Source organism: Pongo pygmaeus, chromosome 12, assembly GCF_028885625.2.
Source record: "Pongo pygmaeus isolate AG05252 chromosome 12, NHGRI_mPonPyg2-v2.0_pri, whole genome shotgun sequence".
In the NCBI taxonomy this organism is placed as follows: domain Eukaryota; kingdom Metazoa; phylum Chordata; class Mammalia; order Primates; family Hominidae; genus Pongo; species Pongo pygmaeus.
Genome location: NC_072385.2, coordinates 91,360,413 through 91,373,815, shown reverse-complemented (window position 1 = coordinate 91,373,815; position 13,403 = coordinate 91,360,413). Strand labels below are relative to the sequence as shown.

Genomic DNA, 13,403 nt, shown 5'->3' with positions numbered 1-13,403 from the left:
CTAGGAGGTGGGAGTTGGGATGGTGGGAGGGAAGGCAAGTGATTGCTAATGGGCATGGGGTTTCTTTTTAGGGTGATATAAGTGTTCTAAAATTGATTCTCATGGTGGCTGTACAACTCCAAATACAGTAAAAACCAATGAATTGTACACTTGAGGTGAACTGTACAGTATGTAAATTATATCCCAATAAAGCTGTTATTTTTTAAAAACACAACTATAAAGAACTCATTATTAGAACACCTGGGGAAATCTGAAAGTAAACTATATCTTAGATGGTAGTATTGTTATAAATCTTAACTTTATTGAGTCTGACAACTGCATTATGGTTATAAAGGAACACATGTCCTTACTCAGAAGATACTTGCTAAAGTATTATGGCTGACTTATCATAATTCCATAACAATCTTAAATGACTCAACAAAAAACAGATCTATATGTGTGTGCATATATGCATTGTGCGTGCCTGTGTGAGAGAACAAGAAAAAGCAAAAGTGCCAATATATTGATAACTGGTGATCTAAGTGAAGGATATACAGGTGTATATTGTACTATGCTTAGTCCTTCTGTAGTCTGAAAATTTTCAAAATAAAAACTTGGGGGAAATACCAGAGAATAAAATACAGATTTGCAGAGAGAGAGAGAAAGAGAGAGAGAGATATCACTGCAAGGCTACTATTGAGTATTTTCAAATCACCACATCTTATCCTGAGCAAGAGGTCACTGTTCTGTGCTATGGTAAGATACAAACTACTCCTTCATATATAATAAAATTCCACCTTTTTTCAAAGTTAATATAGGGTAAGTGAAGTCTACCAATCATGACAGCAAAGGAAATTAGTGTCTAAATGAACTGTGAGTTACAGGTACATTTCACTAAGGGGCAGGCAGGTTTTTATAAAAAACCATGTGGTAATCATCAATATGCCATTAAGACTCCTATTACTAGACTTTTAAGAACCATTTTATAAAGATTATCTGGTGCCTAATTAACAAGAAAGAAATTAGATTCAGGTTTAAGATGCTGCTGGTGTTCTGAAATTACTCTGAAAGGTCAAAGAACTTCAAACTTAAAATTTTTCATTCATGTATTTATTCCACAGTTAAAATAAATGAAAATTGAAAGCTCTAACATTTTTAAAAGATAAAGGAGAATTTGTGGCACAGCTGCATTCACAAAACAGACACCAGTCTAAAGTGCAACACTAAACAGGTGTTCTCTGTTCCCATGGTGGAATAAATACACACAATTACACATAAGATTTCACTAAAGATAGGAGATGAGGCAAATAACCCTTTGAAATTACCTGCCCAACGAACAGAGGCAGGCTACATTAATTTAACATTTTACTGCAAAATGGAAAAAACCCCCGAGGTGACTAACTCAAACTCCTCATTTCATGCACATGACCTTGGCTTCTGTGTTCTTTCCATAGCCACATCCAAATCCAGAAAGGCTTCTGCACCCCATGCTCAAAAATGCAACCTCAAGTCCCTGAGGTCCTCAGCACAGACTGACATTAACAAGCCTGTGTTCAGCCTTCATCCAGAACCTCCAGGGAAATCAGGAGCACAAACACAGAGCAAAGCACCATTTCTTTAAACAATGGCTTTAACTGTCGAATGAGCTCTGACAAGCCATATGCATTTCATAAACAAACCAAAACATTGTCTTCATATCTTCCTATTTTTCTTGCAAAAATGTTAAGCCATCCAAGTAAAAAAAAAATTTTAATTTAACAATGAAAAAGGAAATTCAAAGGGTTTATGCCAAAAAACAAACCAGTCCTCTGCAGCCTAACTCATTTGTTTTTAGGCTGCGAAGCCATGTAGAGGGCGATCAGGCAGTAGATGGTCCCTCCCACAGTCAGCGCCATGGTGGTCCGGTAAAGCATTTGGTCAGGCAGGCCTCGTTTCAGGTAGACGGGCACACCATCAGCTTTCTTGAAAGCAAGAATTAACAAGGGCATGGTTGAGAAGAAAAATATTTTACAATTTTACTCTTAAAAAAAAACAAATTTGTCTACTCTGTAAGTAATTCATCAACACATGACAGTGGGAAAAGCCCTAATCCATGGAATGCTAGTAGATGTTCCTATAAATGTAGCTAAAGCTTGTAAATCCAAAGTCATTCTCCAAAATGCTGCCTCAGGGAGCATGCATGCAAAAGATTCCAAATGTCTAAGACATTTATCACATATTGCTTAACTGGAGCATTGGTGCATTTTTTAAAAGGCAAAGGTAATCAGTAGCTAAAAGAAGTGCAGGCAGGAGAGGCTGGGCGCAGTGGCTCACACCTGTAATCCCAGCACTTTGGGAGGCCGACACAGGCAGATGGCTTGAGCCCAGGAGTTCAAGACCAGCCTGGGCAACATGGCAAAACCCTGTTTCTACAGAATAACTAAAATTAGCCAGGTGTGGTGGTATGCACCCGTAGTCCCAGCTATTAGGGAAGCTGAGGTGAGAGGATCGCTTGAGCCCAAGAGGTCAAGGATGCAGTGGGTCATGAGTGTGCCATGAGTATGCCACTACACTCCAGCCTGGGTGACAGAGTAAGGCTCTGTCTTAAAAAAGATCAAAAGAGGTGCTGGCACGAGAAACGTTCTCCATTTAGTTTGGCTTCTGATCATAAGTGGATGGGGCTGGAGTACATCATGTCAATTAATAGGTTCACGTCCATTTGGCATTCGACTGCCTTCTTTCCGTCACACTGTTAAACCCATTTAATAATCAAATTCCATGAGATATTTAAATCATCATCTTCATCATCATTTCAGAGACTGGGTCTCACTCTGTTACCCAGGCTGGAATGCAGTGGCTCAGTCATAGCTCACTGCAGCCTCAAAATCCTGGGCTAAAGTGATCCTCCCGCCTTGGCCTCTGGAGTAGCTGGGGCTACAGACGTGTGCCTACACACTCAGCTAAGTTTTTTTGTAGAGGCAGGGTCTCATTATGCTGCCCAGGCTGATCACGCAATCCTCCTACCTTGGCCTCCCAAAGTGTTGGGGCTGCAGAAGTGAGCCACCACATCTGGCCTGTTTAACTCATATTTTGCAGTGTCCAAAATCCCTCCCCACTGCACCTTGAGATTCTAAATGCTCTCTCAAACCTTACTTATCAGATAAAAAGAGATTAAACTGATCAAAACAAAAGTGCTCTATCCTCAAGATGGGTCTGGATCTGGACTACTTTTGAGGAGGGGAAGCTACCTTACAGCAACAGCAGTAGCAAGCACTGCCACTCTCATGGCACCTAAGATTTGGTCAGGTCACTAATTTCTCAATAATCTGCAGGTAGATTAACTTAAAAACATTTTCAATTCCGATTCTGGATTCTCTATTGATGTGTAAAGCCATAAGCACCTCCTCTACTTTCAGCAATAGCTCAGTGAATTTTAATATCAAGCAAGCAAAAAACAATGAGAAAAAAACCCACTGCCAAGTCACTACATGTATCACAAAGTCAAATATATATATTGGGTCATTCAGTTATACAGGCTATTCAGTTATAGAGGCTATTGCTTCTTCCATGCAGTAAATGATCAAGGGCTATTCATGCCATTTCAAAACCCTCACACCCTTAAATACTAATGAGGAAATTAATCACCCTCCCCTCTTTTATCAGTATCTACCTATATAAAGTTCTATTCGTTTATGGCTCAAACTAAAATCAAGAGAATACTACTTAAAGAAAAAGAATGAGGTTGGGTAGTAAACTAGATTAACATTTAGTTTCATAAGGGATTTTTTAAGCCTATTTATTTCACAGGCTTCTCTGTTGTAGAGTATCTTCCCTCACCTGGAAAAACTTTTGTAGCTCTGGAACTTTGTTTTTCCCAGCATAATCATACGCTGTGGAATCGGAGGTCAGTTTAGTTGGTGTGGCAAATATGATAGGTGGTGCTTCTGTGGAAACCACAGGCTTTAATCCCTGTAGAGAAAAAAAGGAAAATGGCAAGTTGAAAGTATGTCTGAGGAGGCTGTCTGGAATAGTGGAGGCAGCCATTCAACCACAAGACAGAAAGTCTCTGCAACCTTCCCAGAGCAAACCCTGTCAAGAACCCCTTGCCATTACGATTGCAGGGGGCGGGTGAGGATTGGGGGGACGCCAACAAAGGCCCAATCTGAGCTTCCAGAAATACCTAGTGTGTCTATCTTCTTAGCAACCAGTAAAACATTTATAATCTGTTATGAACTTGTCATTAGCTTTCACGAGGGATCTGTCTGCCCTTTTTTTCTTCCAAATGAGCTAATCTAGTAACATGGAATGTCTAACCCCAGAGCAGACTTCAGAAACTTTTCCAGACACACAATAAAGAAATATTCAATGTGGAACAGCCTTACTGGTTTAAAACAAAACTAAACAAACAAACAATACTTGCCTTCCAGGACCAGAAAACAAAATCAAAACAAAAAATTTTTTGAAATGAACTTTTCAGCATAAATAAATGCATAAATTGAAAACACATATAGTAAAAATTTAAACAAGGTGAAGGGGTAGGAAGTACTGACACATGCTACAACATGGATAAGCCTCTAAAACATTATGCTGAGTCAAAGAAACCAGTCCCAAAGACCACATACTGTATGATGCCATTCATAGGAAAGTCTAGAAGAGGGAACCACAGACACAGAAGGTAGGTTAATGGTTGCTTCAGGTGGCGGCTTGGGGGATAGGGAGGTAACAGGTAAAAGGTACACAGGTATCCATTTGAGGTGATTAAAAAAACGCTCTAAAATTAACTGTGGTAGTAGTTGCATCTCTCTGTGAATACACTAAAAACCCCTAAATTGTACCCTTTAAATGGGCAACTTGTATGCTGTGCCAATTATATCTCAATAAAGCTGCTTTAAAAAAAGGTGGGGGGGGGGAGCTCTGGTTTTTTATCTGAAAGGAGTAAACCTACAGTGACAAATATATAGAGTAATCCAAAATAACCTGTAAATTAAAATAAGGAGCTAAGAGTTATAAGCCAATAAAAATCATCCTTGTATATTCAATTCTAATTAAGAAAAATAAAAATTTAAAGTCAGAAAGCGTAAGTCAAACCCAGCCTTTTCCTTTTACAGACAAAGAAGGAAACCTCTTGCCCAAATACAGTCATCAGTCCGCTGATTCTTGTCTCAAAGAAATCTAAATTTACCTATAATTGACAGGGCATATTATAAAGATTAGATATTGAAAACCTCAATGCTACTCCCACCAGGCAAGCACTAGATGAACACGTCAAGAAAAAAAGCATTAAAGTAAACTTGGCTTCTATTTCTTCTGACACAGTACAGTAAATGGGAATGAACCATGGCCTGTTTTCTGTAATGTATTCATTCATTCAACATTTATTACCGATCACTTGCTCTACACTAGAAATACACAATGAATAACATTGCCACAGTCTCAGCCACCATGGATATTAATGTTATAAACCAACAGCAGCTAATATCTATTTAACCCTTGTGAAGTGTCAGTATCATGTTAAACATTTCACATGCATTACCTCACTTAATTCTGACAGCAACCCTATGAAGATATTACTATTCCCATTTTTCAGAGGAAAACAATGGAGAGAGAATAACTTGCCTTAGATCAAATAGTGAAAAGCGAGTCAAGTTTTCAAATTCAGGCCTTTCTCAAGTCCAGAGCCCCGGCTTTTAAGTATTCCACAACTCACACCCCACTCTCCCATCAACTATTGCTTAAAAACAACAGCCCATTTAAAGAGAAAGTTTGGTCAGTAAGATGTTGGCCTACATTTAGAAATACAACACACTCAAAACAGAGACTCAGAGGAGTCAGAGAGGCAAACAGGGGCTCTACTATCAAGATCAAAAGGCTAACAAGGATCGTGGTTTGAACTGGATGGAGAATGTTAGATACTCCTTTATATCATTCTGTGAGCTCACCATATTTTCTCCTTGAAATGCAAAAATTTATTCTTGAATGCAAAAATGTAAAAACTCTTTCTACCAAGGATCTCCAAAAATGGCTCCAAAAAAAGTAAATTCATGTTTCGGCAGGACTAATGTGAGAGTATTTTTTAAGGGATTGTATTTGTTTGTCCAAGCATGCAGTGATTCAAAACTACAGCAAAATTTTTGAACAGTATCATCTGAAAACAGGAATATCAACCATCTTAATTTTAAATTAATTCCGTATTTCCCTTTATAATATTGTAAAAGTTTATAGAACTGAAGTTACCTATAACCTCATTATCTTATCCCATTAATTGTTATAAATTGTAACTTTTCCTCCAATGTTTATTCAGGTTTAATAACTTAACAGTCACAGTGTAAAATCTCACATTCTGCTTTTTTTTTTTTTTTTTTTTTTTTTTGAGATGGAGTCTCACTCTGTTGCCCTGGCTGGAGTGCAGTGGCACAATCTCAGCTCACTGCAACCTCTGCCTCTCAGGTTCAAGCCATTCTCCTGTCTCAGCCTCCTGAGTAGCTGGGATTACGGGTGCGCGCCACCACGCCCAGCTAATTTTTGTATTTTTCGTAGAGACTGGGTTTCGCCATGTTGGCCAGGCTGGTCTCGAACTCCTGACCTCAGGTGATCCACCAACCTTGGCCTCCCAAGGTGCTGGGATTACAGGCATGAGCCACCACACCCAGCCCATTCTGCTTTTTTTCCTTTTTGAGCTAGGCTCTTGCTTTGTCACCCAGGCTGGAGTGCAGTGGCGTGATCCTGGCTCAGGAGCTATCCTGAAACCTCCCAGGCACAGCCATGTTCCCTCTGCCTAGAATGCTGCCAGGCTTATACCCTCACCTTCTTCAGGTCTTTACCCAGCCCCATAAGTCACCTTCTCAGAGAGATCTTTCTGACCACCCTTTTAAAAACTGCATGTCCTCCCCCTTGCCCTACTAACAACTTACCCTCTTTATTTTTCTCCACAGCACTTATCACCACCTAACATACTATGTTTTACTTTGCTTACTGTGTCTCCCCCCACTATAATGGAAGCTCCACGAGCACAGGATTTTGGCACATCTTGTTCACTGCTCCTATATTCCAAGACTTAGAAAAGCAACTGGCAGAGAAAGCGCATTCAGTAAATATAGGCAGAATGTTCAAATAAACTAAAGAAGGCTATAGCTTCACAATGTAGGTTTGAGTATCTCAGAAACAAAGTCTGATTAATTGGCATTTGATGGCAGGGCATCCACAATTCCTATAGCAATAAGAAAACAACTGAAAGCTGTTCTTATAAAAAGTGGACAGGCTGGGTGTTATGGCTCATGCCTGTGGTCCCACTACTTTGGGAGGCTGAGATGGGAGAATCACTTGACTCAGGAGTTCGAGATCAGCCTGGGCAACGTAGTGAGACCTTGTTTCTACAAAATATCAAAAAATTAGCCAGGTATAGTGGTGCACACCCGTGGTCCCAGCTACTTAGGAGTCTGAGGTGGGAAGATGACTTGAGCCCAGGTGGTCGAGGCTGTAGTGAGCTGTGATCATGCCACTGTACTCCAGCCTGGGCGACAGAGACCCTGTCTCAAAATAAAATTAAAAATAAGTGGACCATAGATCAAGAAAAATCACATACTTTACTTTTTAATACTGAATCTCTTAGCTGCTTAAATAAGCCCCATCTCCAAAATTAATTACGAGCCATTCAACCTTAACCACGTTTAGTAATTAAGTTCTTCCTAGTTTATTTCAATTGCTCCAAATTTTTAAAGAGAAAAGTAAACATGATTTTCCCTCTAAAAGTTGGTTGTAACATTTTCCTTTTCTTCTACCTCTTAGGTTTGGGGAAGAGGGTGGAGAGAAAAGAGGATTACTCCCCATAATTTTAATTTTTAAATGATAGAAATGTATGAACCTTTCCACTGTGATTTAGGACTGGAAACCAGTTTCAATCCGCAATGACTCAATTCATTTGGCTTTTTGTTTTGTTTCATTTATAGATAGGATCTCACACTGTCGCACACGTTGGAGTGCAATGCATTGATCACAGCTCACTGCAGCCTCAAACTCCTGAGCTCAAGTGATTCTTCCGCCTCAGCCTCCTGAGTAGCTAGGACTACAAGTATGTGTCACCATACCCAGCTAATTTTTCTTATTTTTTTTGTAGAGATGGGGTCTCACTCTTCTGCCCAGGCTGGTCTCAAACTCCTAGCCTCAAGCAATTCTCCTGCCCTGGCCTCCCAAAACACTGGGATTACCAGTGTGAGCCACCGCACCTGACCTCTATTTATTTCTAACGGTAAGCTAGACATCATCACCTACCTCCATGTCCTTCTGACACCTCACACCCATCATGTCCAAAATTCACTCATAAGCCCATTCAGGAACTCCCTGTCACTGTGAAAAGCACCAATTCACCAATCATGCTGAAGCCCTCCCTCCTCATCCCCAACATCTGTCTCATCTGAAAGGACAAACTACCACAACTCTGCATCAAGTTGCTCTGCAACTTCCTATTCGTGCCTCACAAAATTAAGTCCTTACATCCTAGGCCCCTCATGATTTACCTCCATCCTCCACAGTCAAACTTACCTACTCAATGCTTCTCCTCCAGACCCCCTCCCTTCCTTCACTCTCACAGTTCCCTTTACCTAGAATACCATTCTGCCATCTTAACTGGGAGAGGAATTCCTAGATCACACAGTAAAATTACGTTTCCTTTTTAACAAACTGCCAAACTGTTTTCCAAAGTGGCTGCGTCATTTTACCATTTCCACCACAAATGTAACATGTTTCATTTCTCTACATCCTCACCAATACTTGTTATTGTCTGTCTTTTTGATTCTAGGCATTCTGGTGGATATCAAATGGTACCTCATTGTGGCTGTGATTTGCTCTTCTCTAATAACTGAAGATGTTAAACATCTTCATGTGCTTATTGGCCTCAATTTATTTTTGACGCAATTCAGAGAAAGATAAGGAAGACGCTTTTCAACCAATGGAAAATGCCATCCCACCAACTGCTTGCTGTCAAGCTAACTTACAAATCTCTACCTGTGCGATTGTTACAGAACCACCTTTTCCATATTATGTTATTTAATGCACGGTAAATTATTCACTTTACTTACTATAACAAGTTACAAACATCTTCATCATATGTTTCCAGGAAAGGAAAAAGCTGAAGTACTCCTAATTACCAAAGTCAGAGCACCTAGTTGGGAGGGCACCTGTCACAATCACTCAGAAATTTACAATTCATATAAAGCCTACACAGTATCACTTCTTTTCAACATAGTTTAAGAAATCTTTAAGTAACTAAGAAGTTCAAATTCTCAAGAGAAACACGATTCAAGAGGAGAGGTACTAGAAATCTGAAAGCCCTATATCAAACTCATCTCAAGGTAATCTCTGCTGAGTGCCCATTTTATTACAATATGCCAGTTTTTAATCGAAAAATTAACTTTTTTCTTACTAAGCAACAAAACCTAGATTATGCTGAAGATATATTAAAAGAACATAAACCAGGTGTGCTGGTACACATCTGTAACCCCAGCCACTCAGGGGGCTGAGGTGAGAGGACTGCCTGAGCCCGGGAGTTCGAGATCAGACTGTGCAACACAGCAAGAGCCTGTCTCAAAAAATATTTTAAAAAAATAAATAAAAGAACATCTACTACCACCAACAGAATAAACTGTGATATATTTATAAAATGAAATCCCACAGAAAGAGTAAGAGGATAAAAGGAATTAACTACTGATACGTACAACACGGACTAACCTCAAAAATATTTTTTGAGCAGCCAGACACGGTGGCTCACATCTGTAATTCTAGCATTTTCAGAGGCAAAAGCAGGACGATTACTTGAGCTCAGGAGTGAAAGTCTACAGTGAACTGTGACTGTGCCATTGCACTCCAGCCTGGGTCAGAGCTGGTTCCATTTACATGAAGTTCAAAAAAAGGTAAAACTATCTATTTATGATGATAAAAGTCAGAATAGGAAGGTGGCAGGGATTGACAGAGGGTACAAGGGAACTTCCTGGGATGATGTAACATCTTGCATATTGAGGGAGGTGTGGTTATACAGTGCATGGGTTTGTCCAAACTCATCAAACTGTAACATTTAATATCCATACACTGGAGAATACATTTCATAGAAGCAGATGATAGAAATGGCCATTTTCTCACATAATCTGTAAAAGAAATGCAACACTGCTGACTATTCCTTCCTTACAAGTCATTACCAATTTGGTTTCAGTGACACCACACTGGTTTCCCTTCTCATCCAGACTATTCTTTAAACACATTCTCCTTCTCCACCCTCCCTTCATGTTTCTATAACTATGATCCAACCTTTCTTCCCTACAAATTACCACCTATGGGCTGAAGACACCCAAGTTTATTAAACTCCATATTCAAAAATCTAGCTGCTACCAAGCATGACATATCACAAGCTCAACATTTATAAACCCTAAACTCTTCCTTCCCGTTCCCACCGCAACTCCCCCACTATCACCCGCAAAAAAAAAAAAAAAAAAAAAAAAAAAACTTGCCTTTCTTATCTGAGATTTGAATCATCTGCTTTTGTTTTTAGAGACAAGGTCTCACTTTGTTGCCCCAGGCTGATCTCCAACTCCTGGGCTCAAGCGACCCTTGGCCTCGGCCTCCCAAAGTGCTGCGATTTACAGGCGTGAGCCACGGTACCAGACCTGAAATCTTTCTTAGACATCTGCCTCTTGGGCAAGTTGCAGTGTCCCACAGAAAAAGGAAATGAAGCAACCTCATCTGGGCCCCTCACTACTGCAGTCTAACTGCACATCTCACCGACACTTCCCACACTTCTCTAGAGGATTAGGAGGGAATATACTATCTCAGACAGCTTCTCGTGAACAGTTAACACTTATCCAGAACCAACCACCTGCCCAAACTGCTAGTCACTTGACACACCTCATTTAATGTGTACTAACGCCGCCCTGGATGAAACTGAGCTCACAATAAATTAAGTAACTTGACCAAGGTCACACAAAGCGGAAAACGCTATGATTTGAAAAGGCACGTCTGGGGCTCTAAAACCCCTCATGTTTACCCCCAACACATGCTGGAGACTCAAACTCCAATTGGTAGAATCTGCGTGAAATGGAATACTTTTCAGACAACCCAAACAACGAGCATCTGTCAAATATTTTACAATCGGGAAAGTGTAACCTCGCTGCATGCAACTTCCCTCCCTGGACGTGTTAAGTAACCTGTTAAATTTCCCAATCCAGATCATAGCCCCCCCAACCCCCTGCACCATGGTTTCTCTAAAAGCCTTTATCCCCGCGCTCTCTAATCTCGAGCTCAAGTGAGGCTGCCTATGGGGCTGTGGCAGATGACAAAGAAACGACAGGGAGGCCGAAAGCCAGATGTCTTCAAAGAGAGGGAGAAGGCCGAACCTCTGACTCGGGTCACACTGGGGACCCCCACAAACCATCCCTTTTAGACAAGTGACCCCGGGGGTCTCCTTGACCCCTGCAGTGAGCCAGACCAAACTTCCACGCCAGGCCAGCCCCGCCAGGTGAGCAGGTACACAAAGAGAAGCCTCAGTGACCACCGTACGTTGGTGTGGAGAGGCCCCGGGAGGTGCAAGGAGAACAGAGACGAACTCGACCGCGGGCAGAAGCCTCCCCTGGCTCCAACGCCGTGACCGCCTGTCGCCGAGGCTAAGGCCGCCACTCCTCATGTCCGAGCTGGCTAGGCGCCACTCGTACCTGAGGGCTATAGGCCTCCGAAGCCCATGCTCCTGCCAACTTCTGCGTGAAGCCACTAAATTTGTAGTACATGACGCCCAGAGTCCGGCTTCCCGCATCCGCTGCCAAAGCGACCGCCCCAGAGAAGGACCCCGCCTTCCCGGCTGTGGTCCCAAGACTCAGCGCAAGGACCCGGTGCTGTGACTAGGGCTGCCCGAAGATCGCCTAACTTAAAACCTGCACACTTAAGCCGCATTGGGGAACCAAAAGCCAGGGTTCTCAGGACCACGAAAGGCAAAACCAGCTCTAAGAGAGCACGAAAAGCCGCTGTGGCGGAGTCTGTAGGAAATATGAAGTTCCCTCTTTCCCCCATTCAGATTTGGGCAGTGCCACGACAACTCAAGAAATGCGCAAGCGCCCCGCGAACTAAGCCCTGCGGACTAAGCCCGGCAGTGTCGCAGTCAGGTGGGGCATGCTCTAGGAGGGGCAGGCTCTAGGAGGGGCCTGGGAGGATTGCGGGGGAGAAGCGAGTGATTGGTGGGCGTGGTCTGGGCAGGGGCGGGGCTACATCGAGGCCGGGTGGGAATTCCACGATCCGAGAGAGTCTGTGCTGCGGGGCCACCGTCTGACGGTCGTCGGGGTGAAGGCGTCTCTTCCTTTACCGAACTTTAATTGATCGTAGTCTCATTTATTTCCTTTCGACCTAGAGCAGCTCTTATCCAAAAGCAACCACCTGCTGTTGCTCAGCCTGCCCAGGAGTATAGACTTGTCGTCCAAGCTTCCCCTGGCAACCTGGGAGTTGAAGCAAATAAGAAAATTTGGAAGCACCTGCTGAAGGCTGTTTAGTACCGAAGGCTGTTGGGAGATTTGCCCCAATAATATAAAAGTAGCCTCCTGGGCTTTGTGCAGAGGAAATACACATGCAGAGTGATCTAAAGCTCAGGCACCAGGATGTAAATGTCACACGGTTTCTCAGAACTGGTTTTTACTCTCACCTGAGTTTTAAGGTCATTGGTTATTCATCCTTTGCCTGGCCTCTGCTCTTTGCGATAAATGAGGTAGGGGGAGGGTGATCAGAAACACTTGTAAAATCTGGACCTTGAGCCTGAAAGATCTGGAACTACCACTTTCAGTTCTGGTAGTATTCGCTTCAGTTCAATTTAAATATGTCTGTTAAGCCTGTGCTGTGTGCAAGGTACTGTGTAAAAGGAGTATACTAGTTTCTTACTCTCCAGGGATGGACTCAGGCTTTTCTTAGCTTCATCATCTAACCATAGGTTTACACAAGCATATTCTAGATGCACTTATGAAATCATGTTGCAAATTGATGGATGATACTAACCTATATATAGCATTTTCCTAAACTCATTTAATCTTCACAACAATCCTATAAGGTAAGTGCTATTATCATCTCCATTTTACAATACAGGAAAATGACTCCTGGAGAAGCTAAGTAGCTTGCTCACGTCAGGGATGAGTGGCAGAGCTAGGCATTTGGCTCAAGACTTCCTACTCTTAAGCACTATGTTACAAATAAATAGATATGAAGCCATTCTGAAAAGAGGAGGATCAAGGCTGAGCACTCCAGGGTGAGGGTGTACACCAGCATCCTGGTTGCAGGCCTAAGTTCAAGAGCCCCAAGCATTCAGCACCGCCAATATGTTGTAAAGGTTTCAGCGAATTCATGTAAGCCAGCCCAAAGTTGCCACTTTTACAAAGAGACATTGTGATATAATGGAAAGAACATGCAATTTGGGTTTATGTCCATATTTC

The 13,403-nt window shown here is 42.0% G+C and overlaps 1 protein-coding gene across 2 annotated transcripts; it reads right to left on the bottom strand.

Moving 5' to 3' along the window:
• Window positions 1–1,067: 1,067 nt before the first annotated feature.
• LOC129030181 (cytochrome c oxidase subunit 7A-related protein, mitochondrial) lies at window positions 1,068–12,422 on the bottom strand. Of its 2 annotated transcripts, XM_054475188.2 has the most exons (3): window positions 11,652–12,422; window positions 3,796–3,927; window positions 1,068–1,940 (listed from the first exon to the last, which is right to left on the bottom strand). In XM_054475188.2, exons 1-3 carry the CDS (start codon window positions 11,721–11,723, stop codon window positions 1,800–1,802), a joined length of 345 nt encoding a protein of 114 aa, XP_054331163.1. In that variant the 5' UTR covers window positions 11,724–12,422; the 3' UTR covers window positions 1,068–1,799. The 2 variants fall into 2 exon arrangements, with proteins under 2 accessions (XP_054331163.1, XP_063504855.1); XM_063648785.1 differs by lacking the exon at window positions 1,068–1,940 and having other exon boundaries at window positions 11,500–11,773.
• Between the last annotated feature and the right edge of the window lie 981 nt (window positions 12,423–13,403).